The 23,173-nt window shown below is 41.8% G+C and overlaps 1 protein-coding gene across 3 annotated transcripts in view; it reads right to left on the reverse strand.

Moving 5' to 3' along the window:
• The window catches only part of LOC105463501 (meiotic nuclear divisions 1), a 118,695-nt gene that overhangs the window by 23,064 nt on the left and 72,458 nt on the right, over positions 1-23,173 (reverse strand). For 2 of the 3 annotated variants that reach the window (XM_024787258.2, XM_024787260.2), the window contains exon 8: positions 21,635-21,877. The exons of the other annotated variant lie outside the window; for it this stretch is intronic. In XM_024787258.2, coding sequence (XP_024643026.1) covers positions 21,771-21,877 — 107 coding nt within the window. In that variant the 3' untranslated portion in view covers positions 21,635-21,770. Of the gene's footprint in view, positions 1-21,634; positions 21,878-23,173 lie in introns of those variants that run through there. 3 annotated transcript variants of the gene reach the window in all.

Genomic DNA, 23,173 nt, shown 5'->3' on the forward strand with positions numbered 1-23,173 from the left:
TTGACCAGGCTGGTCTTGAACTCCTGACCTCAGGAGATCCGCCTGCCTCAGCCTCCCAAAGTGTTGGGATTATAGGTGTGAGCCACCATGCCTGGCTTGCTCTTTCTATAAAAAGAGAGTTCGCGCTATGTAGTGGTTATAAATCTCAGTCCACAAACTCATTTTTGTAAGAAATAGAACTGTATTTTCTACATCAATTTATTTTCCATTTCAAGCCCCATTCTGCAAGATAGGAGACTTAACCTCATCCCTTTTTGAAGGTGTCCCCTTCCCATTTCCCAAGATGGTGCCCCAGCCCTGGGATCTCACACAATATCAAGACTTTGTGCATTTGGTGCTTTGTTCATAGAAGTGACCTGCAGCAAAGATGTCCACTAAGGTCCGGCAGCTCTTAGCTCTTTTGGTGCCATGTCTGGGACACAAGAATCCTTGCCCGTCTACACACCTCATAGTCCCACCTGCCCAGGCCCAGCTCAGAGCCATTTCTCTCTGGGGTCTTGCCTTCTCCCTAGCAGCATGCCTAAGAAGCAATGCACAGGTCCCCTCAACCCTTAGGATCCCACAACTTCCCTTTCTTTCTTCTTTCTCTCAGCATGGAGGAAATTTCTTTCTAATAACAAGAAGATCTTGCCTTCATGTTCCTGGCCGAGATATTTTGACTATGCCCACTAATCTTTCCCCCCTTGCCTTTAAACCAACAGTTTATCAATAACTAGGAATCTACTACCCTCTCTAGAGCTCAGGTCTTTGAAAGCAAAAAGCCAGGATTTGTGCTCTCTAAAGGGCTGCCACTATGACAAGCACAAGGCCATATTTGAAAAGTAAGATAAAGAGGATCCCTGCTATAACTTTAGGTCACATTTTCAGCAGCAGTTTTTGAATACAGGCAGCGAATACTATGGTTACAAAGGATGTTTAGATATCTAACTGATTAAAGAAAACCCTGCCCTCACCAAAGTAATTGTTAGGTCTTTGTATAGATCTGTATGTATAAATAAGTTGCATTTCTCTAAAATTTGTTCAAGTGTTATTCAAACTCTCTTTTCTGGAGAAAATTACCATGGCATTTCCAAGTTTACAAATAATATTCCTCCTGTACTCTAGAATCACTGAACAGGCCAAAATTTGGGGCTGGCTTGCTAATTTGTATAACCAAAGGAGTGATGCAAAAGTCAGTGTGAACATTTAACAGGTTATGGCATGGAAAGCCTACTTTTATTAAGTATGTATCCAGGAGAATCATCCTGCTTCCATCCTGAATATCATTCCAATGACAAAGTTAAAGTCATTTTAGGAGACTTTAAGTTATGGAATAGGACTGTTATAAAGATATTAGTGTACATTCATATGTGAACTTACAGTTCACAGAATGCTTTATCTCCATTATCTGTTTGGAGCCTCATAATCACTATAAATGGTAGCACTTTTAAAAGGACTTTTTTTTTTTTTTTTTTTTTTTTGAGACAGAGTCTCCCTCTTTTGCTCAGACTGGAGTGCAGTGGTGTGATCTTGGCTCACTGCAACCTCCGCCTCCTGGGTTCAAATGATTCTCCTGCCTCAGCCTCCCAAGGAGCTGGGATTACAGGTGCCCACCACCACATCCGGCTAATTTTTGTATTTTTAGTAGAGATGGGGTTTCACCGTGTTGGCCAGGCTGGTTTTAAACTCCTGACCTCAGGTGATCCACCCTCCCTGGCCTCCCAAAGTGCTGGGATTACAGGTGTGAGCCAGGGCACCTTGCCCAAAGGACTTTTAAAACAGTAGTTGCGGCTGGGCATGGTGGCTCACGCCTGTAATCCCAGCACTTTGTGACGCCAAGGTGGGCGGGTCACCTGAGGTCAGGAGTTCGAGACTAGCCTGGCCAACATGGTGAAACCCTGTCTGTCACTAAAAATACAAAAATTAGCCAGGCATGGTGGTGTGTGCCTGTAGTCCCAGCTACTTGGGAGGCTGAGGCAGGAGAATCATTTGAACCTGGGAGGCAAAGGTTGCAGTGAGCTGCGATTGCATCACTGTACTCCAGCCTGGGTGACAGAGCAAGACTCTTTCTCAATAAAAAATAATAATAATAATAATAATAACAATAATAATAACAAAATAAGATAAAATCGTAGTTGCAGCTGACATTTGTCTAGAGATAAGTACTGAGCCCAGGGCTTATTAATGAGGGGACTCCCAGGTAGTCCTGTGGAAATGTGCAAAAGACGCCTGCCATCTGCATGTTAGAATAATCATAACTCCTCCAGTTTCTTTTTAATTTTGGTAGCAATCTCTGAATAACATAACTTTCAGTGTACCACATGGTGAGACAGACTCAAGTAGTTCTGAAAACCTGCTGAGAAAAGGGTCATAAAATGGATCAGTGGAGGAAAAAAAAGTCGTGATTTTATACGTATATCACAAGTTGTAGGTAATAAAACTATTCCTGCAATTTCAACTCAGAAGGTGCTCAGTAGCAGAGAGAATGAGAGAGAAAAAAGAATGAGAGTGAGGTGGGGCCTTAGAGATGGTGACTTTCTATGGGAATTTCTTACCCTTAGAGTCCCCGGGGGAGAGAGAAAAGATGAAAACAGAACGCCTGAGGGCTAGAGGTAATTCCCTTCACAAGAACAATTGCTTAAAACTCACCGATAAAATGACTCTTTGAGTTCTTTCATTCTTATTTTTCTCCAGAAATATAAATGGCAGATTTTGATTCCATGACATTAAAAGGGTAAGTTGACGCCGTCATCTGAGAAGCATTCAAGCCAGAAACTGAGTCGCCTTTAACACTGTCTTCCTCCTCACCTCATCCCATCTAACCAACCACCAGGTCTTCACCATTCAACTGGTACAATACGCCCAATACCTGTCTACTTCCCCTCTTCCCTTATCCACACTCCCTGCAACTTCTGCCCTGGATCGTTACAGTAAACATTGCCAGTCTCCCTATTCAGAATCTTTCTTTCTTTCTTCTTTTTTTTTTTGAGACAGGGTCTCACTCTGTTGTCCAGGCTGAAGTGCAGTAGCATGATCTTGGCTCACTGCAGCCTTAACCTCCAGGGCTCAGGTGATCCTCCCACCTCAACTTCCTGGGTAGCTGGGACTACAGGCATACGCCACATGCCCAGCTAATTTTTTGCTGGTGAGACGGGGTTTCACCATGTTGCCCAGGCTGATCTCGAACTCCCGGATTCAAGAGATTCTCCTGCCTCAGCCTCCCAAAGTGCTGGGATTACAGGTGTGAGCCACCATGCCCAGACTCCTACTCCCAATCTTGCTCTCCTGCCACACTCCATACCAGGGGCCTCCCAGATGGGACAGGCACCTGAGGAGGGCCCAAAAGAGCTGTGGGAGGAAATCCTAGGACTTTTAATTATCCTTTAAATTGTTCATCTTTCTGTGTTTCATAATGTATATGTAATAATAAATAAACATAACTATATTGGCTTGAAGATTTCAAATGTTTTATTGATAAAGGGACATGGTTTTAAGTTCGGTGGCCTTTATAGGGCAGTCATAGTGATTTTTAAATTTTTTTTTTTTTGGACAGAGTCTTGCTCTGTCGTCAGGCTGGAGGGCAGTGGAGTGATCTCGTCTCACTGAAACTTCCGCTCCCGGGTTCAAGCGATTCTCCTGCCTCAGCCTCCCGGGTAGCTGGGATTACAGGTGCCTGCCACCACGCCCAGCTAATTTTGGTATTTTTAGTAGAGATGGGGTTTCATCATGTTGGCCAGGATAGTCTCAGTCTCTTGACCTTGTGATCTGCCTGCCTCGGCCTCCCAAAGTGCTAGGATTACAGGTGTAAACCAGGGCGCCTGGTCTTAATTTTTTATTTATTTAATTTTTTTTCTTTTTGACATGCAGTCTCGCTCTGTCACCGACACTGGAGTGCAGTAGCATGATCTCGGCTCACTGCAACCTCTGCTTTCCCAAGTTCCAGTGATTCTCATGCATCAGCCTCCTGAGTAGCTGGGATTACGGGTGTGTGCCACCACACCCAGCTGATTTTTGTATTTTTAGTAGAGACAAGGTTTCACCATGTTGGCCAGGCTCGTCTTGAACTCCTGGCCTCAAGTGGTCCGCCCACCTTGGCCTCCCAAAGTGTTGGGATTACAGGTGTGAGCCACCATGTCCAGCCCAGGATGATTTTTAAAATACAGAGCCTAAACTACTCAATGGCTTCCCATTATGTACAAAGCCCAAAATCTGTGACAGTTCCTACAAGCCCTGAAGGATGCGTCTAATTCTCTGGGTCTCCCTATAACCTACTCCTTTCTCTGTGCACGGGGCTCTGACTTCTCTGTCCTTTTAAAGTCAGGTTTTTCCCATGGGAAATGTTCACGGATGCTGTTCCCTCTGCCTCCATGAAGCTTTAGGTCTTGGTTTAAATGTCATTTTCTTCTCTGAACTTCCTCCGACCCCATGCCACTCCAATCCTCAGTTAAACTCTGTTCTAGCACCCTGCTTTTCCCATCAGGGCACGTATTACAAGTGCTATTTATAGATTTTTGTCCAACATCTTCCAGACTAGGCCACAATCTTTATGAGAATTTGATCACCACTGTAACCTCCAACACCTACTAAGTGCCCAATAAATACTCATTGAGTGGAAGAATGAATGAAAGTACCAACATTCACCCCACACTTACTTCCTGAGAGAATCCTCAACTTATCACCTCATAGAATATCTGGCTTTTCTTGTACTCTTCTACCCTACTACAGGAAAACACTTTACCTTTTAAAGAAAATTGAATTGACAAATAATAATCATACACGTTTATGGAGAACATGATGCTTTGTGAACGCTGTACCCTTAAGGCTCAGCCCTGATGACGAATCTCTTCTCCTCTACAAGGCCAATTAAGATGCCCCTGGACAGTTGTTGTCTTTCTCCTGACCTCCCCAGTATCCTCTGAAAATCTTTATTACAGTACTTATTGACATGTCACTACCAATTCCATTTCTGTTTCTGCACCAAGACTGATTATCTTCTGGACTCAGACCTTGCCATTCCTCTTTGTGAATGGTATAAAGTAGGCATTTCAAAAGTGACTGGAGAGCTCTGGTGTTCCAAGAATCTCTTGTAGAAAAAAAAAAAAGTTTCAGCTTGTTTTATTTCCATAGTTCTTAAATACTCCAGGCAAGGTTTCTTCTTAAGCTTTACAGTAATATATTAAATAATGCTTACATCCAACCATTCTTGAGAGCTGGCTTTGACAAGAAAGTGGAAAAAGAATGAATGCTCTGCCTAATTCTGCTTTTTTATCTTCTCTCTCTTAGAGAAACTGATCTAAAAAGAGAGGGTGGGCCGGGCGTGGTGGCTCACACCTGTAATCCCAGCACTTTGGGAGCCTGAGGTGGGAAGATCAACTGAGGTCAGGAGTTCGAGACCAGCCTCAACATGGAGAAACCCCATCTCTACTAAAAATACAAAATTAGCCCGGCGTGGTGGTGCATGCCTGTAATCCCAGCTACTCGGGAGGCTGAGGCAGAAGAATTGCTTGAACCTGGGAGGCAGAGGTTGTGGTGAGCCGAGATCACGCCATTTATCTGCAGCCTGGGCAACAATAGCAAGACCCTGTCTCAAAAAAGAAGGTGAGTAACTGAGGCACTGAATATAAACCTGAAATAAACAGCTAAGAGTACATGGAAGTTGCTTTTGTCCACATACACTAGGACATAAAAAAGAGAAGAGAAAGGAAATACAAGACATATCTGATTCTCTTCATGGTGATCATACAAAAGTGGAAACAAAAGAGTTAGAAAAATGCTTTCTTGGGAGTTAGGAGAAATTTAAAACAGGGCAACTGATTGGTTTTTTGCTAGGACACCCATCTTATACAGATCAAAATTCATACATTTTTTTTTTCTCTTTGAATAACTGTCCTAAACCTAATTTTGTGGATCCATAGGGTATCCACAGGATTCTACATGTGGAAGATTCTTACTCTTAGCTCCAAAGCGGTTTGACTTTTAAGCTTGGATCCTAATAAGGATTCTACTTGCTTACTTCAGTACCAAAAACTGTTGTGGAATGGTTACCATACATGGGCAGAGAAGCTCCGAGGAGGAAAAGGGGGAGGGAGAACATCGCTGCAGCACAGCAGTTATATAACACACGAGGAGCACTGCAAAAGCAAAAGGCTCTTTCTGCCTTCCTTCAAAGTATTAAATTCTAAAAATGTCTAAAAGACACCTAATATGCACATCTTAGATGCTGGGGAGTTAGTAGCTGAAACATAATAAGATCCAGATATCAATTAAATGATAGGTTTATGTTGCTATTTTAAATAACTTTAGATACTTGGTGTCCACAAGGAACAGTTACAGAAATATATGCACAGTATGTTTCAATAATGGCAGAGCAAATGTCATTTCCTTTTTCACTGACAATGAGTTATGAATGTTGACCTACAGACTGTCCCCAAACAAGACGCATTCCAATAGTTCATTTCTAAGTCAGTTGCTAGGAACTCAGAACATAGTTTCCCATAGAAACAATTTTAGACATGGTGGTTTAGATTTCCAGATATGGCCAAAGAAGCCTATTTAGTCCTAAGTAATTTTACTAAAGATAACCACCATGTAAAACAATACTCTTCTATAAGAAAATATTTCCCAACTTCTAAGTTGCAATTTCTGTAACTCCTCTTCCCTTGCCCTGGCAGGTGTGTAGAATGCCCCGACTTCCAGTAAAGAAGTACAGAGGCAGGTTGGGAGGTGGTAGTGGAGTGGGCAGGGAAAAGTAGGCTCTTGCAGTGCAAAAGTAAGGACTCTGAGATGGAAGTGAACTCTGGTGGAGTCTGGGCCCTGCAGGGCTGTGCACCTGTGTCAGTAACCTCCGTAGCTATACAAGGAGGATGTATCTCTTTCTAGTAGGAACTCCCTAAATGTTCAGAATGATGTAACTACCTTCTATTGATCACATACTCTATACTAGAGCACAGAGTTAATTGCCGTGTCTACCTTATTTCTCTTAATTCTCCAAGCACGCTCAACATCTGTGAGGCCAATTGTTATCTGCCTTCAAGAAAGAGGACACGAGCTGGGCGTGGTGGTTCATGCCTGTAATCCCAGCACTTTGGGAGGCCGAGGCGGGAGAATCACTTGAGTCTAGGAGTTTGAGACCAGCCTGGGCAATATTAATTCTCATCTCAAAAAAAAAAAAAAAAAAAAAAAAAGAATATAAAAGTTAGCCGGGCATGGTGTTATGTGCCTGTAGTCCCAGCTACTCAGGAGGCTGAGGTGGGAGGATTGCTGGAGCCTGGGAAGTCGAGGCTGCAGTGAGCTGTGATTTTACCACTGCACTCTAGCCTGGGCAACAGAATGAGACCTTGTCTCAAAAAGAAAAAAAAAAAAAAAAAGACAAGAATGAAGGCTTAGGAATGTTAAGTAACTTGCCTAACTTTATATAGTTAGAGCCAGAACTTGAACCCAAGCTGGCTTCACTCCAAATCCACTTATTCTGTACTCTTTCCCAGAGACTTGAGGAACATTTCCAACAGTTTATTTAGTTTCCCAGTTAACAGCTTTAACTAAGGCAATAATCATCGCCTGCAATGAATGGACTGGATTAACTCATTCAAGAAATATTAAGTGCCTTCTATGTGGACCATTCAAGGAGGAAGGTGCTAGAAATGTAGTGGATACAAGACATCCAAACGTGAACATTTGGGTAACTTTATGCAGATGACCAGTGCCAGAGGAATGTACATAACTTATATTGTTATTTAGTTCAGAGTAAGAGCTGAAGGGTGGTTTCTGGGACCTGGAATTATCACGGAAGGCCTCATCAAGGAGGTTAGACTTAAGCTGTGCCTTGAAGAAATGGGTTTTGAGAGAGGACATGCCTGATGGAGGGCTCACAGAAGCACATTTGCAGGCTAATGATTTTTAAAATTTAGAGTGCAAGTTGAAAATACTGGGGCCAGAAGGTGCAGAGACCTCTAGAATTTCTTTGTTATAATTTAGTTTTTCAAACAAATAATCATAGTTTAAAAAATTTATAAACAGGAATGAAGGAAAAATCCCTCCACTTCACATAAATAACCACTGTTAGTCATCTTTCTGTGCATCCTTTTTCTTGTGAACAGATAAGCAATTATATATATGTATATATGTTTATGTATACATATTCTTATTCCCCACTTTACTTATTAAAAGTTAGCATATGGCCTGTAAAAATTTCAAACAGGAATAATTTACTTTATACATGTATCTATTTTACTATTTAAAATGATTACATTTATTTATTTAATATAAGGGTGTTTCCCAGTGTGGTTTTACCAAACAAATATCAAGCATTGGGGGTCCAGAATAGGGACAGTAACTTCCAGAGGTAAACTCACCAGAATCCATATTCTGTCCACAGACACAAAGCATGGGTGTAGGGTGATGAATGCTCCTCGTCAGTGTTGCCATAACGCCTTGTATGCACCATGGCCTGGCTTTCTTCATTTTGTTTTGTTTTGTTTTTTGAGATGGAGTTTTGTTCTTGTTGCCCAGGCTAGAGTGCAGTGGCGCCATCTCGGCTCACTGCAACCTCTGACTCCTGGGTTCAGGCGATTCTCCAGCCTCAGCCTCCTGGGTAGCTGTGATTACAGCAGCCCGCCACCGCCCCTGGCTACTTTTTTTTTGTATTTTTAGTAGAGACGAGGTTTCACCATGTTGGCCAGGCTGATCTCGAACTCCTGACCTCAGGTGATCCATCCACCTCAGCCTCCCAAAGTCCTGGGATTACAGGCATGAGCCACTGCGCCTGGCCTTTCTTCATAATTTTATAATGATCTGTTTATGTGTCTGCCTCATCCACCTGACAGTGAGTTCTTTGAGGCAAGGACTATGGAGTTCCTTCATCTTCGTGGCATCAATATCTAATATAATGCCTGGCAAATATCATATTTGATGTTATGTTAAATGGCTGTTCAAGTGATTTAATGGCTGTTCAAATGACTTAATGGAGAAAAACGTTTGCTGAATGAATGTGAATAATATGTATAATGAATGGTTTAGATTTAGCTGATCCTTAGGGTACCAGAATATCAGGAGAAATAATGGTATTTATTCGATCTGGCAATAGAGTTGGATGAAACACTGTGGAGATGCGTTGAGAAAGATCACGCAGTAGAGAAGAGGAGAACGAATGAAGATATTGGGAGAGGAGGAGGAAAAAAACAAAGCAAGGTCTTGGAGCACCCCCAAGGGAGCTGGGGTCATGGACAATAGTGGAGAGTTTGGCCCGAACAGGAAGTATGGGTGTGAAAATAATTTTGGGTACAGAGATTAGTAAACTGAGATTATGCTTAAATAATTCAAATTTTAAAGAAAACAAAAATTTTCTTTTTTTTTTTTTTGAGACGGGGTCTCTCTCTGTCCCTCAGGCTGGAGTGCAGCTGCGCGATCTCAGCTCACTGCAAGCTCCGCCTCCCGGGTTCACGCCATTCTCCTGCCTCAGCCTCCCGAGTAGCTGGGACTACAGGCACCCGCCACCTCGTCCAGCGAATTTTTTATATTTTTTAGTAGAGACGGGGTTTCACCGTGTTAACCAGGATGGTCTCGATCTCCTGACCCCGTGATCCGCCTGCCTTGGCCTCCCAAAGTGCTGGGATTATAGGCGTGAGCCACTGTGCCGGGCCAAAAATTTTCTTTTAAATAGAAAAAATTGAGGAAAGTGTGGTTGAGTAAAGAGGCCTGAGTGGCAAATGTTCGAAATAGTTGTAGGGACTGAGAGGAAAGCTGACTGAAATGTAACAGTTGCCTTACAGCCCTTCTGGAATAAGAGCAATTATATTAACTCAAGTAAAGGTGTTGATAAGCAACGCTGAGAGTCCATTTAACACTGGAAATTATGAAGTTGTAGTTCTTTTATGTCAAGAACCTTGTGAGGTGCTATGGGCCTACAGAGATGAAAATCAACATGCCCTCAAGAAGCTTTTATCTGTAGAGAGAAGGCCATCTGTCCCTTCAAAATATATTTAGTTCCAACATACCACCTTACTCCTAAAGCAACCTTATTGTAACATTGTTAACATCGCAATACAGTTGTCACTGCTTCTAAATATTCTGTTGAAATATGTGAAAAGTTAACTTTTTTTTTTTTTTGAGACAGGGTCTTACTCTGTCACCCAGGCTGGAGTGCAGTGGCACTATCACAGCTTACTGTAGCCTCAGCCTCTCCAGGCTCAGGTGATCCTCCCACCTTAGCCACCCAAGTAGCTGGGACTACAGGTGCACACCACCACACCAGGCTAATTTTTATATTTTTGGTAGAGACTGGGTTTCACCATGTTAGCCAGGCTGGTCTCAAATTCCTGGGCTCCTCCAGCCTCAGCCTCCCAGAGTGCTGGGATTATAGGTGTGAGCCACTGTGCCTGGCCCATACTGTCTTTTTAAAAAATGTTCTAAACAAAAAGTTATTTATCCTACCTTCCTGCTGAAGATATGGCACTTTCAATTATGGTTATGCAAAATAATCTTATTCCCTGAAGCTGTGTTACATCAAAGATTGACACTTTTCCAAAACAGACGTTATTTTTCTGGATCTTATTAAGGTAAGCATTGTTATAAAAAGTGTATTTTTATCTGTAACAAACAAATAAACAAACAGGCCTTTTTGATCCTTGTACGTATAAACACTTTGTTAGGGTACTTAATGGCAAAATAATTGTTCCAGTCGACCTAAGAATCAAATCAAATCTAAGCAAGTTAAATTCAGTCAGGTGTGAGTTTCCAGAGCTCACAGGAAACACATGCAAGCAAGAAGTACATTTACTTAAACACGGCAACAACCACAACTGGACAGAAAAAAAACCCGCACATCTGTTCAATTTAAATGAGTTAAAAGTTCCCATAGTTACTTTTCAAAATGTTATGAGAAACATGATGCCTTCCAAGTTCAGGCTTGCAAAACAGCTCACCCTTTCTGCATCAGATCCCATCTCCAAATTGGTAACTTACATTCTAAAGAGGTTTTCCAGAGAGCATTTGGGATTTAACTTTAGAAAGCCACTTTTTTTTTTTTTTTCTTTCATGAGACAGTGTCTCACTCTGTCACCTAGGCTGGAGTACAGTGGTGCAATCATGGTTCACTACAGCCTTGACCTCCTAGGCTCAAGCGGGCCTCCCACTTCAGCCTCCCTCCTGACTGGGATTATTATAGGCATGGGCCACCACGCCTAGCTAATTTTTGTATTCTTTGTAGAGATGGGGTTTCACCATGTTGGCCAGGCTTGTCTTGAACTGCTGAGCCCAAGTGATCTGCCTGCCTTGGGTTCCCAAAGTGCTGAAATTACAGGTGTGAGCCACTGCGCACAGCCTAGAAAGCCAAATTTTAATCTAAAGACATATAAATATTCATTACAAAGTTTCTTCTTCATTAATCAATTCCAGGTTTTTTTGTTTTTGTTTTCTTTGAGACAGAGTCTTGTTCTGTCACTCAGGAGTGCAGTGGTGTAATCATGACTCACCAAAGCATTATATTCCTGGATTTAAATGATCCTCTTGCCTCCCAAGTAGCCAGAACTACACACACACACACACCAGTACACCCAAATAAATTCTTTTATTTTTTTGTAGAGACAGGGTCTCATTATGTTATCCAGGCTGGTCTCTAACTCCTGGGCTCAAGCGATCCACCTGTCTCGGCCTCCCACAGTGCTGGGATTACAGGCGTAATACACCACATGGGACCCTAAAAGGTAGTATTTTTAACAAATTTTATTTATTTTATTTATTTATTTTTTATTTATTTTGTTTTTTTGAGACGGAGTCTCACTGTGTTGCCCAGGTTGGAGTGTAGTGGTGCAATCTTGGCTCTCACTGCAACCTCCGCTTCCCAGGTTCAAGTGATTCTCTTGCCTCAACCTCTGGAGTAGCTGGGACTACAGATGCCTGCCACCACACCCGGCTAATTTTTGTATTTTTAGTAGAGACGGGGTTTCACCATATTGGCCAGGCTAGTCTCGAACTCCTGACCTGCCTGCCTTGTCCTTCCAAAGTGCTGGGATTACAGGGTGAGCCACCACGACTGGCCAATAAGTATGTTTTTTATAATAGATACCCAGCTCATTTTATATAAATCTTTTTTTTTTTTTTTTTTTGAGAAGGAGTCTTGCTCTGACACCAAGGCTGGAGTGCAGTGGCGTGATCTCAGCTCATGGCAACCTCTGCCTCCCGGGTTCAAGTGATTCTCCTGCCTCAGCCTCCGGAGTAGCTGGGATTACAGGCATGCACTACAAGGCCTGGCTAATTTTTGTATTTTTAGTAGAGATGGGGTTTTGCTATGTTGGCCAGGCTGATCTCGAACTCCTGACCTCAGGTGATCTCACCATCTCAGCTTCCCAAAGTGCTGGGATTACAGGCATGAGCCACTGTGCCCGGCCCACAAATCTTTTTAATAAAAACTTACTTAAGAGTTCATTTCTGAAACCCGTTGGAAAAAGTAATTTTAAAAGTCCTCAAAGCCATTACCTTTCCTCTTCTTTTCTATAAAATTCAGCTCTATCTTACATTCTCACATTCCTTTTAGGGGATCAATTCTTTCTGAATATGGAGTCTTTTTCTTTTTCGTCAAGGAATTCATCTTTAGATTTCCCACAAATGTGCAAACAGATATATTTAGAAATGTTCTCTGAGGCCAGACAAGGTGGCTTACGCCTGTAATCCCAGCCCTTTGGGAGGCTGAGGTAGGAGGATCACCTGAGCCCAGGAGTTCGAGAGTAGCCTGGGCAAGATAATTTAAACATTAGCCAGGTGTAGTGGCATGAGCTGTGATCATGGCACTGAACCTCAGCCTGGACAACAGAGCAAGACCGTATCAAAAAAATTAAAAAAAAGAGGCCGGGCGCGGTGGCTCAAGCCTGTAATCCCAGCACTTTGGGAGGCCGAGGCGGGCGGATCACAAGGTCAGGAGATCGAGACCACAGTGAAACCACGTCTCTACTAAAAATACAAAAAATTAGCCGGGCGCGGTGGCGGGCGCCTGTAGTCCCAGCTACTCAGGAGGCTGAGGCAGGAGAATGGCGGGAACCCGGGAGGCGGAGCTTGCAGTGAGCCGAGATCGCGCCACTGCACTCCAGCCTGGGCAACAGCGTGAGACTCCGTCTCAAAAAAAAAAAAAAAAAAAAATTAAAAAAAAGAAAAGAAAAAAATGTTCTTGAAATAACATGAAACTGAAAACAAATCAAATGTTCATCAATTTTGGTTTAATAAACTGCAGTATATCTTTATGAAGAAATACTATATAGCAAGTAAGACAAATGAGGTAAATCTATGACTAACATGTGAAGATGTCCAATAATCATTTTATTGTTTTTTGAATCAGGGTCATTAATTTATTTCTAGTATTTTGAATCGAAGTCTCTGTTGCCCTGGCTGGAGTGCAGTGGTGCGGTCATGGCTCACTGCAGTCTAGAACTCCTGGGCTCAACTGACCATCCCACTTTGGCCTCCCAAAGCTGGGATTACAGGCATGAGCCATTGTAACTGGCTCAGTAACAGTTTGAAATGAAAGATGAAATAATGTTGACCAACATGTACAGAATGATCTAATTTTTGTTTTTGTTCTTGTTTTAAAATTATAGTTATCTTTTTTTTTTCTTCCTGAGATGGAGTCTCACTCTGTTGCCCAGGCTGGAGTGCAGTGATCTTGGCTCACTGCAGCCTCCGCCTCCCTGGTTCAAGCAATTCTCCTACCTCAGTCTCCCTAATAGCTGGGATTACAGGCACACACCATCACGCCTGGCTAATTTTTGTATTTTTAGTAGAGACAGGGTTTCACCATGTTGGCCAGGCTGGTCTCGAACTCCTGACCTCAGGAGATCTGCCTGCCTCGGCTTCCCAAAGTGCTGGGATTACAGGCATGAGCCACCACGCCTGGCCTCCACTACAGTTTTATGAGTAATATTAGCCAATGCAAATGGGTAAGAGAAAACAATTAGAAGGATAGGATGGAAAGAGAATTAAAACTATGTCCATTTGAAGATTATGCCTGGAAAAAGATTATACCTGGAAAAAGACAATATACCTGAAAATTTTCAGAGAATTAATTATAAAATAAACTGAACAAACAAGAATTTAACAAGAAGCAGAGTATAAAAGTAATGTGCAAAATCAATAGGCTTCAGATACATAAATAAGGCTAACTAGGAGAAAAAATGGAAGAGAACACCCCATTTAGAATGGCAACAACAACAAAGTACAGGAATATATATGCGAAATGTGAAAAATCTACGTGAAGAAAATGACAAAACTACCAGAAAAAATAAAAATGTACTTGAGCAAATAGGCATCCCTTTTTCTTGGATAGAATGTTTCATCATCATCAAGATATCAGTTCTCCTTAATTTATAAATGTGATACAATCTCAATAAAAAAATAGAGCCAAGATTTTTTTTTTTTTTTTTAAAGAAGAGAAGAGGAGACTTTATTTCTTAGGGTTACAGCCTCAAGGCAGATGCTTTTCCTGGAATTAGAAAAGTTGAAACTAAAGTTTCAGCTCAAGTCAGTTTGTCAACTCAGAACTGTGACTTAAAGGAGAAAGCATGCTTGTGTCCCTCTAATATATGAACTCACTACCTTATAATCCTATTGAGACAGTCCTACTTACCTTTAGCCCATTTGCTGCCATATGGAATGAAGACTTAGGGTTGCCAAATCATCCAGTTTCCAAAAGAAGCTGAACATCTCAATTTGCAAGTGATATTTTACAGTCTGAATATATTTGCAACTAATTTAAATGAAAAATAAAATACATTTTGGGAAAAATAAAATACATTTTGGGAAAAATAAAATACATCTTGCAGATCATATCTACTTCACAGGCTGTTTTTGACCTTTCAGGGATTGGTAAACTTTTTCTGGAAAGGGTCAAATAGCAAATATTTTAGGCTTTGTAGGCCACTACCAGTCTCTGTCCCATATTCCTGTTTATTTTTATATCATTAAAAAATGAAAAAAGACTATAAAAAATAGACCTTGGGTTATCGCTCAGTGTGGTAATTTACTAATCTTGGTTAACAGAAACCATTAGCCTTGAGATTCGACAATGAGTACCTTGGAAGGAGACAGCCAGCCACTTCCATCTCTGACCTCTATCTCTCATAATTTTTTTTTTGGAGTCTCACTTTGCCACCCAGGCTGTAGTAAAATGGCATGACCTTGGCTCACTGCAACCTCTGCCTCCTGGGTTCAAGGATTCTCCTGACTCAGCCTCCTGAGTAGCTGGGATTACAGGCACCCACCACTACACCCAACTAATTTTTGTATTTTTAGTGGAGATGGGGTTTCATCATGTTGGCCAGGCTGGTCTTGAACTCCTGACCTCAGGTGATTCACCTGCCTTGACCTCCCAAAGTGCTGGAATTACAGGCGTGAGCCACCGCGCCCAGCCTTCCCTCACAATTTTTTTTTAAACTTATGCTGGGATAAGTATAATATATAGATTCGCTGCAGTGGGTCATTTTGTAATGCAGTGCTTTTTCTTTCTGGCAAATAAACGACATCCAGAAGCATATCCTGAAAGAGAGTTTATGCATAATATTGCGATGTCATCCCACCATCTGTCACGTTTTAACTGCTCTTACAGATGATTACCATATCAACTGAAAAATGTTTTCTAGATACTTTTTTTTTTTTTTTTTTTGAGACGGAGTCTTGCTCTATCACCCAGGCTGATACTTTACTTCAGTCATGGCACTCAAAAACCAGTATTATCAGATTTAAAATTTAGACTTTTCTGCTCAAGAATTATCAGGGTGGTTCTTGCTTCTTGGCTGGCAGCTATACTCATTTCCTTTTCTAACCCTTTAAAGAGAATCATGTTTCTGTTTTTCTTTAGAGACAGGGTCTCATTCTATTGCCCAGGTTGGAGTACAGTGGTGCAATCACAGCTCACTGTGGCCTCAAACTCCTGGGCTCAGGTGATGCTCCTCCCTCAGCCTCCTATTAGCTGGGACCACAAGTGTGTGCCACCACAACTGGCTATTTTTTTTTTTTTCATAGAGAGGGGGTCTTGCTATGTTGCTCAGGCTGGTCTGGAACTCCTGGCTTCAAGTGATCCTCCCACCTGGCCCGCACAAAGCACTGGGAATTATAGGTGTGAGCCACTGTGCATGTCTGAAAATCAGATTTGATAAAGTAAAGAACAATAGCATATATTTCTGAGACAGGCCAAGAACTGTATAATCCCACTAGACCAATGATGTGGCAAACATCAGGAGAAAAGTCTTACCCAATTCATCCTTACAGAGTGCTTTAGTCCTGGTCTAACCTCAGAACAGACATTTCACGGATTTGATCTGGCCTTGGACAATTGTGAAACTTACCAGGAGACTGTAAAAATTTTTTTTAGAATTCCTTAAAAATAGGACAGATATTAGTTGAGATAAAAAAAAAAAAAGTAAAAGAGGTTGATAAGATGCCCTTTAAACTTCACAATTCATTGAAAAGATACTGGGATTATCATTTATAGCATGATTTACTGAATGAAGTTTGGTCTTGGATAACTTGTAATATGATTCTAGGTCTACCCAAGTTGTCCTAAATCTTCAAATCAGTAACAAAACCAACCCAAGACTAAGGATTACCTTGAGGTTAGCTAGATTCATGCTCCTGGGCTGCTGCTTTTTCTCTTTTCTTAAGAGACAGGGTCTCACTATGCTGTCCTGGCTGGCCTCGATCTTCTGGGTTCAAGCAATCCTCTCACCTCTACCTCCTCCGTACCTGGGTGATATGGTTTTGTTGTGTCTCCACCCAAACCTCATCATGAATTGTAGTTCCTATAATCCCCACATGTCGTGAGAGGGACCCAGTGAAAGGTAATTGAATCATGGGTCAGTTACCCCATGCTGCTGTTCTCGGGATAGTGGGTGAGTTCTCACAAGATCTGATGGTTTTCCCCGCTTTTGCTTGGCACTTCTCCTTGCTGCTGTCATGTGAAGGACATGTTTGCTTCCCCTTCTGCCATGATTGTAAGTTTCCTGAGACCTCCCCTACCATGCTGAATTGTGAGTCAATTAAACTTCTTTCCTTTATAAATTACCCAGACTGGGGTGTGTCTTTATTAGCAGCATGAGAACGGACTAATACACTGGGACTACTGGCATAGGCTACCATGCCTGGCTTCCTGCCTACTTAACTAGTATCTCAAACTTCAGGAGAGAACAAACTCAAAAACAGCTCTTAAAGATTAACAACAGTGATGGACAGGAGCAGGTAAGTCAACTGTTTAACAGAGCCAGTGGTTAAACACAGCCAGCATTAAAGATGAAGTTATATAAAGAATGATGAACTGTATATAAAAAACAAAGACACCAAATACTGAAGCATGATCACTCCCTAAGTACTTCACTACATTTTACTGTTCCCTGGGCTGTTGAGATTTATTATCTACTGCATCTGTATGGTGGAGATACTATGTAACGGTGTGCTGCTGAGCATCTCTTCCCCTTCTCTACTGGTATCGCATTGGTAACCTATGCTGGCAGTACTTACACCACGCAAGTAGGCAAACACTGTAAGTCACCTTCCCTCTTCCAGACCGCCAGCTATTAAACACTTAGCACACTGCTGGCTAAAGAAGATGCTAAGCCTCTGGTTAGCTCATGTATAGACCCCCATCTCACTCACTCTTGTGCTAGCCCTATAGAGAACTAAATTCTTAAGTTACCTAAATATTAAACAGCATCTTTTAGAGATCATTAGAAATGGTTTCCTTTTTGAACACACATACCTCCTTTCTAAACAAGTATCTTTTATAATAATAGCAAATTGGGCCTGAGAAGTTTTGGAATTCCCACAATTAGTTTTAGAAAAATTGGTTCTTTTTATTTTTTGTCCTCTGTCTCTCACATCAAATACTTTCTCTTGTCAGAAGAGCTGTTGCCTAAGGCAACGTAAACTGGCCTCATGAACAAAGATAGACCAATTTGCTCCCCACCAACCTCCAGGAAGTGATTAAGTAGGCCCAGAGCAACTCCATGCGATACAAAGGCCAGATTCATTAACAAATGGTTTGGATGCCATTTGGGTCATTTCAGACATATGGAGTATTTCACTTGAGTTACTTAAATCAAAATTGGACAATGTAAAAAAACTAAGCATGTGTGTAAAGGGCATTACATACGTTTTGATTTTATTTCTTTATATGTGGAGTGCCTGCAAATTATCTAAATAGCCAGGCTGAACTGGAAAAAGATATATACATGGGATATATCATTTTTAACCTACTTTTTTAGATAGCTGAAAAATAACCCTAAAATTTTATATACTTGGTGATGTGTGCTATACAAACACAACTACAGTCATGTATTGTTTAACAACAGTGTCAAGAACAGACTACATATATGATGGTGGTCCCATGAGATTATAATGGAACTGAAAAATTCCTACCACCTAGTGACATCGTAGCTATAGCAATGTCTTAGTGCAACACATTACTCATGTGTTTGTGGTGATGATGGTGTAAACAAACCTACTGCACTGCCAGCTGAATAAAAGTGTGGCAATACAAGTATATATAGTACATAATACTTGACAATGATAATGACGATGTTACCGGTTTATGTATTTTCCATATTTTTAATGTTAGAGTGTACTCCTTTTACTTATTAAAAAGGTTGGCCGAGTGCAGGGGCTCATGCCTGTAATCCCAGCATTTTGGGAGGCCAACGGGGGCAGATCATCTGAGGTCAGGAATTTGAGACCAGCCTGACCAACATGGAGAAACCTCATCTCTACTAAAAATACAAAATTAGCCAGGTGTGGTGGTGCATGCCTGTAATCCCAGCTACTCAGGAGGCTGAGGCAGGAGAATCGTTTGAACCCAGTAGTTGGAGGTTGCAGTGAGCTGAGATCATGCCATTGTACTCCAGCCTGGGTGACAGAGCAAAGCTCCATCTCAAAAGAAACAGAAACAAAAACAAAAATAAAACAAAAAGCTCACTGTCAAACAGGCCCAGGCAGGTCCTTTGGGAAGTTTTCCAGAACTGTTTCCACAGAAGATGACAGCTCCCTGCACGTTATTGCCCCTGAAGACCTTCCTGTGGGACAGAATGTGGAGGTGGAAACAGTGATATTGGAGATCCTGACCCTGTGTAGGTCTAGGCTAATGTGTTTGCCTTGGTTTTTAACAAAAGGTTTTTAATTTTTTCTTTTGAGTCACAATTTCACTCTGTCATTCAGGCTGGAGTCAGTGGCATGATCTCAGCTCAGTGCAACCTCTGACTTCCAGGATCAAGTGATCCTTCCACTTCAGCCTTCTGAATAGCTGGGACTACAGGTACGTACCATCACACTCAGCTAATTTTTATATTTCTTTGTATAGGCAGGGTTTTATCACTTTGCCCAGGTTGGTTTCGAACTCCTGGGCTCAAGTGATCCGCCTGCCTCAGCCTCCCAAAGTGTTGGGATTACAAGTGTAAGCCACCACATGCAGACAAATTTTTTTTTTTTTTTGAGCTTCGCTCTTGTTGCCCAGACTGGAGTGCAGTGGCGCGATCTGGGCCCACTGCAACCTCCATATCCCAAGTTCAAGTGATTCTCTTGCCTCAGCCTTCCTGAGTAGCTGGAATTATAGGCCCCCACCACCATGCCTGGCTAATTTTGTCTTTTTTTTTTTTTTTTTTTTTTTTAGTAGAGACAGCGTTTCATCATGTTGGTCAGGCTGGTCTCGAATCCCTGACCTCAGGTGATCCACCTGCCTTGGCCTCCCAAAGTGTTGGGATTACAGGCATGAGCCACCACGCCCGGCCTCAAAAAATTTTAAAATATTTATTATTTTTAATATTTAATATTTTTAATATTAATACAATTTTTGTACAGCTGTACGTTTTAAACTAAATGCTTCACAAGAGCCAAAATGTTTAAACAACTTAAATTTATAAAGTAAAAAATTATAGTAAGCTAAGGTTATTACAGGAAATTTTTTTTTATAAATTTAGTGTAGCCCAAGTGTACAGTGTTTACAAAGTCTAGAGTAGTGTGTAGTCATGTCCTAGGCCTTCACATTCACCCACCACTCACTCACTCAGAGCAACTTCTGTTTTTTTTTTTTTGCTTGAGATGGAGTCTCACTCTGTCGCCCAGGCTGGAGTGCAGTTGTGCGATCTAGGTTCACTGCAACCTCTGCCTCCTGGGTTCAAGCGATTCTCCTGCCTCACCCTCTTGAGTAGCTGGGCCTACCGGCGCATACCACCACGGCTAATTTTTGTATTTTCTTTTTTAGCAGATGGGGTTTCACCATGTTGGCCAGGATGGTCTCGATTTCTTGACCTTGTGATCTGCCTTTCTTGGCCTCCCAAAGTGCTGGGATTACAGGCGTGAGTCACTGCACCTTGCCACACAGAGCAACTTCTTGTCCTGCAAGCTCCATTTATGGTAAGTGCCCTTGACAGGTGTGCCATTTTTATCTTTTATACTTTTTTTTTTTTGAGACAGAGTCTCGCTCTGTTGCCCAGGCTGGAGTGCAGTGACGCAATCTCAGCTTACTGCAACCTCCGCCTCCTGGGTTCAAGCAATGCTTGTGCCTCAGCTTACCTGAGTAGCTGGGACTACAGGCGTGCATCACCACACCCGGCTAATTTATTTTTAGTAGAGACAGGGTTTTGCTATGCTGGCCTGGCTGGTCTCGAAGTTTTGACCTCAGATCATCCACCTGCCTTGGCCTCCCAAAGTGCTGGGATTACAGGAGTTAGCCACTGCGCATGGTCCTATACTGTGTTTTTACTATATTTTTCCTATGTTTAGATATGCAAATACTTACCATTGTGTTACAATTGCCTACAGTCTCTAGTACCATAATATGCTGTATAGGTTTGCAGCCTAGGAGCAATATCCCCATTGATAAGTAACATATCCCCATTGATAAGTAACACATGACTGTATATCATCTTATAAAAAGTGCATAAATCAGGACAAATGACCCTGCACTTGTTCCTTCCAGTAGAAAGGTATCAAAAACTCAAAAGAAAAAAGGAGTTTTCATGTCTGAGGCATTACTACTTAACTACATTTGAGGAATACCAACTTTCTGTATTTTTTTCTGTGGGAAATTTGCAAAGATAATGCAGAATACTGAGTTCGGTCACTGTTGGGAAATAGGAGAGCAGCCATTAGGATTTTAAAGGTTATTTCCAAGCATTTAGGTGTGTGTATATGTATGCTGGATCCTTCAAATACATTTTTTTTTTTTTTTTTTTGAGACACAGCCTTGCTCTGTTGCCCAGGCTAAAGTGCAGTGGCACAATCTCAGCTCACTGTGACCTCCGCCTCCTGGGTTCCAGCAATTCTCCTGCCTCAGTCTCCTAAGTAGTTGGAATTACTTTTTGTATTTTTAAGAGAGGGGGGTTTTGCCATGTTGGCCAGGCTGGTCTTGAACTCCTGAGCTCAAGTGACCTGCCTGCCTCAGCTTCCCAAAGCGCTGGGATTACAGGTGTGAGCTACCACGCCCTGTCCAAATACACCCTTAATAGTTAATATTAATATTTAAACAAAACTAAAGCATTATCACGTCATGGTTTTGATCTTAAAAAAAAATCATTTGTTATCTGCCTGGACTGAGATGGATGGCTTTATTTGTATTGTCCTACTCTGATGAGCACTGGGGCGATATGGTTATCATCCTGCTTTTGATCTACAAAAAGGGGTGAAGAACATCTGCATTTTACACTTTATTTAACATTAATAAAATGATAAATACAGTTACAGGCAAATGACAATTCAGTACACTTAGTTAAATAGTTTAAAATTTACATATTCACAAACTTGTAGATCCTTCACCACCATGGAATATTTTAGTCTATGTAGTCAAAGTCTTCTGGAATTCCAAAAGTTTTATCAATTTTATTTTCTTCAAACCCAAATTTTCTTTTGGCCCAAGATTTTATTGCAAATATGTTATCTATAAAGAAAATTGAGAAATAATTTTGAGAAAAACATAATCATAAAACATTTCAAGTACAATTATCTTCATTGTTCTTTTACTTCCTTCTATTAACTTTCAGATACATCAAAATAAGGAGTTTTCTGTATTTTTAAGAGTAATGGCAACTAATTAAAAAGTATTTAAGGTCAGGTGCGGTAGCTCATGCCTATAATCCCAGTACTTTGGGAGGCCGAGGCAGGCGGATCATGAGGTCAGAAGTTTGAGACCAGCCTGGCCAAGATGGTGAAACCCCGTCTCTACTAAAAATACAAAAATTAGCTGGGCGTGGTTGGTGGCGGGCACCTGTAATCACAGCTACTCGGGAGGCTGAGGCAAGAGAATCATTTGAACCTGGGAGACGGAGGTTGTGGTGAGCCGAGATTGCACCATTGCACTCCAGCCTAGGCAACAAGAGTGAAACTCCGTATCAAACAAAAAGTATTTAAATACTATTTTGAACAAGTTAATAGATCTCATATTTAAAAATTCTATAGGCTGCTTGCTGCTAAATATCAGACTTAATTAAGAATAATACAAAAACAGGGACAGGTTAATGGTGTCTCTTCTACATTTCCACAGCAGAGGCCAGGACTGTTGCCTCAGGAATTAAAGTTGCTCCGGTTCCCAAAGGGAATACATTCTCTCCGGACCCTTCTTCCTGTCCCACAGACAGTAATGGCTTCCAGACAATCAGGCCAGTAGTAGGGAGGGGGGTGGGGAGCAGGGAAAGGGGTTCTCTTAAGACTAAGAATAGAAATGTCCTCAGCATCTCCTGGGGGGATTTAAAATGCATTAACGACTGAAAAAAAGTGGTACGTCTACTTCAGGGGATTTATCCCAAGGAAAGAAAACAAACTGTGTACAAGGATTTTTGGTCAAGGGTCTTTATCCCAGTGCCATAATAGAAAAATAAGAGCAATCTAAATGTCTACTCATCAGGAAGCTAGTGAGGGAGGCAGGACAGTGCCAGTGCGCTCACAGTGGCTGCACTTGAGAGGGTGGGAGGAACAGTGGATTTTTTTTTCCTTGAGACAGGATCTTGCTTTGTCTCCCAGGCTGGAGTGCAATGAGTGGTGCAATCTCAGTTCACTGCAGTCTCCACCTTCTAGGCTCAGGTAATCCTCCAACCTCAGCCCCACAAGTAGCAGAGACAACGGGCGTGCACCACCATACCCGGCAACTTTTGTATTTTTTGTAGGGATGAGGTTTCATGTTGCCCAGGCTGGTCTTGAACTCCCGAGCCCAAGCAATCCACCCACCTCGGCCTCCCAA

This window comes from Macaca nemestrina, chromosome 3, assembly GCF_043159975.1.
Source record: "Macaca nemestrina isolate mMacNem1 chromosome 3, mMacNem.hap1, whole genome shotgun sequence".
Taxonomy (NCBI): domain Eukaryota; kingdom Metazoa; phylum Chordata; class Mammalia; order Primates; family Cercopithecidae; genus Macaca; species Macaca nemestrina.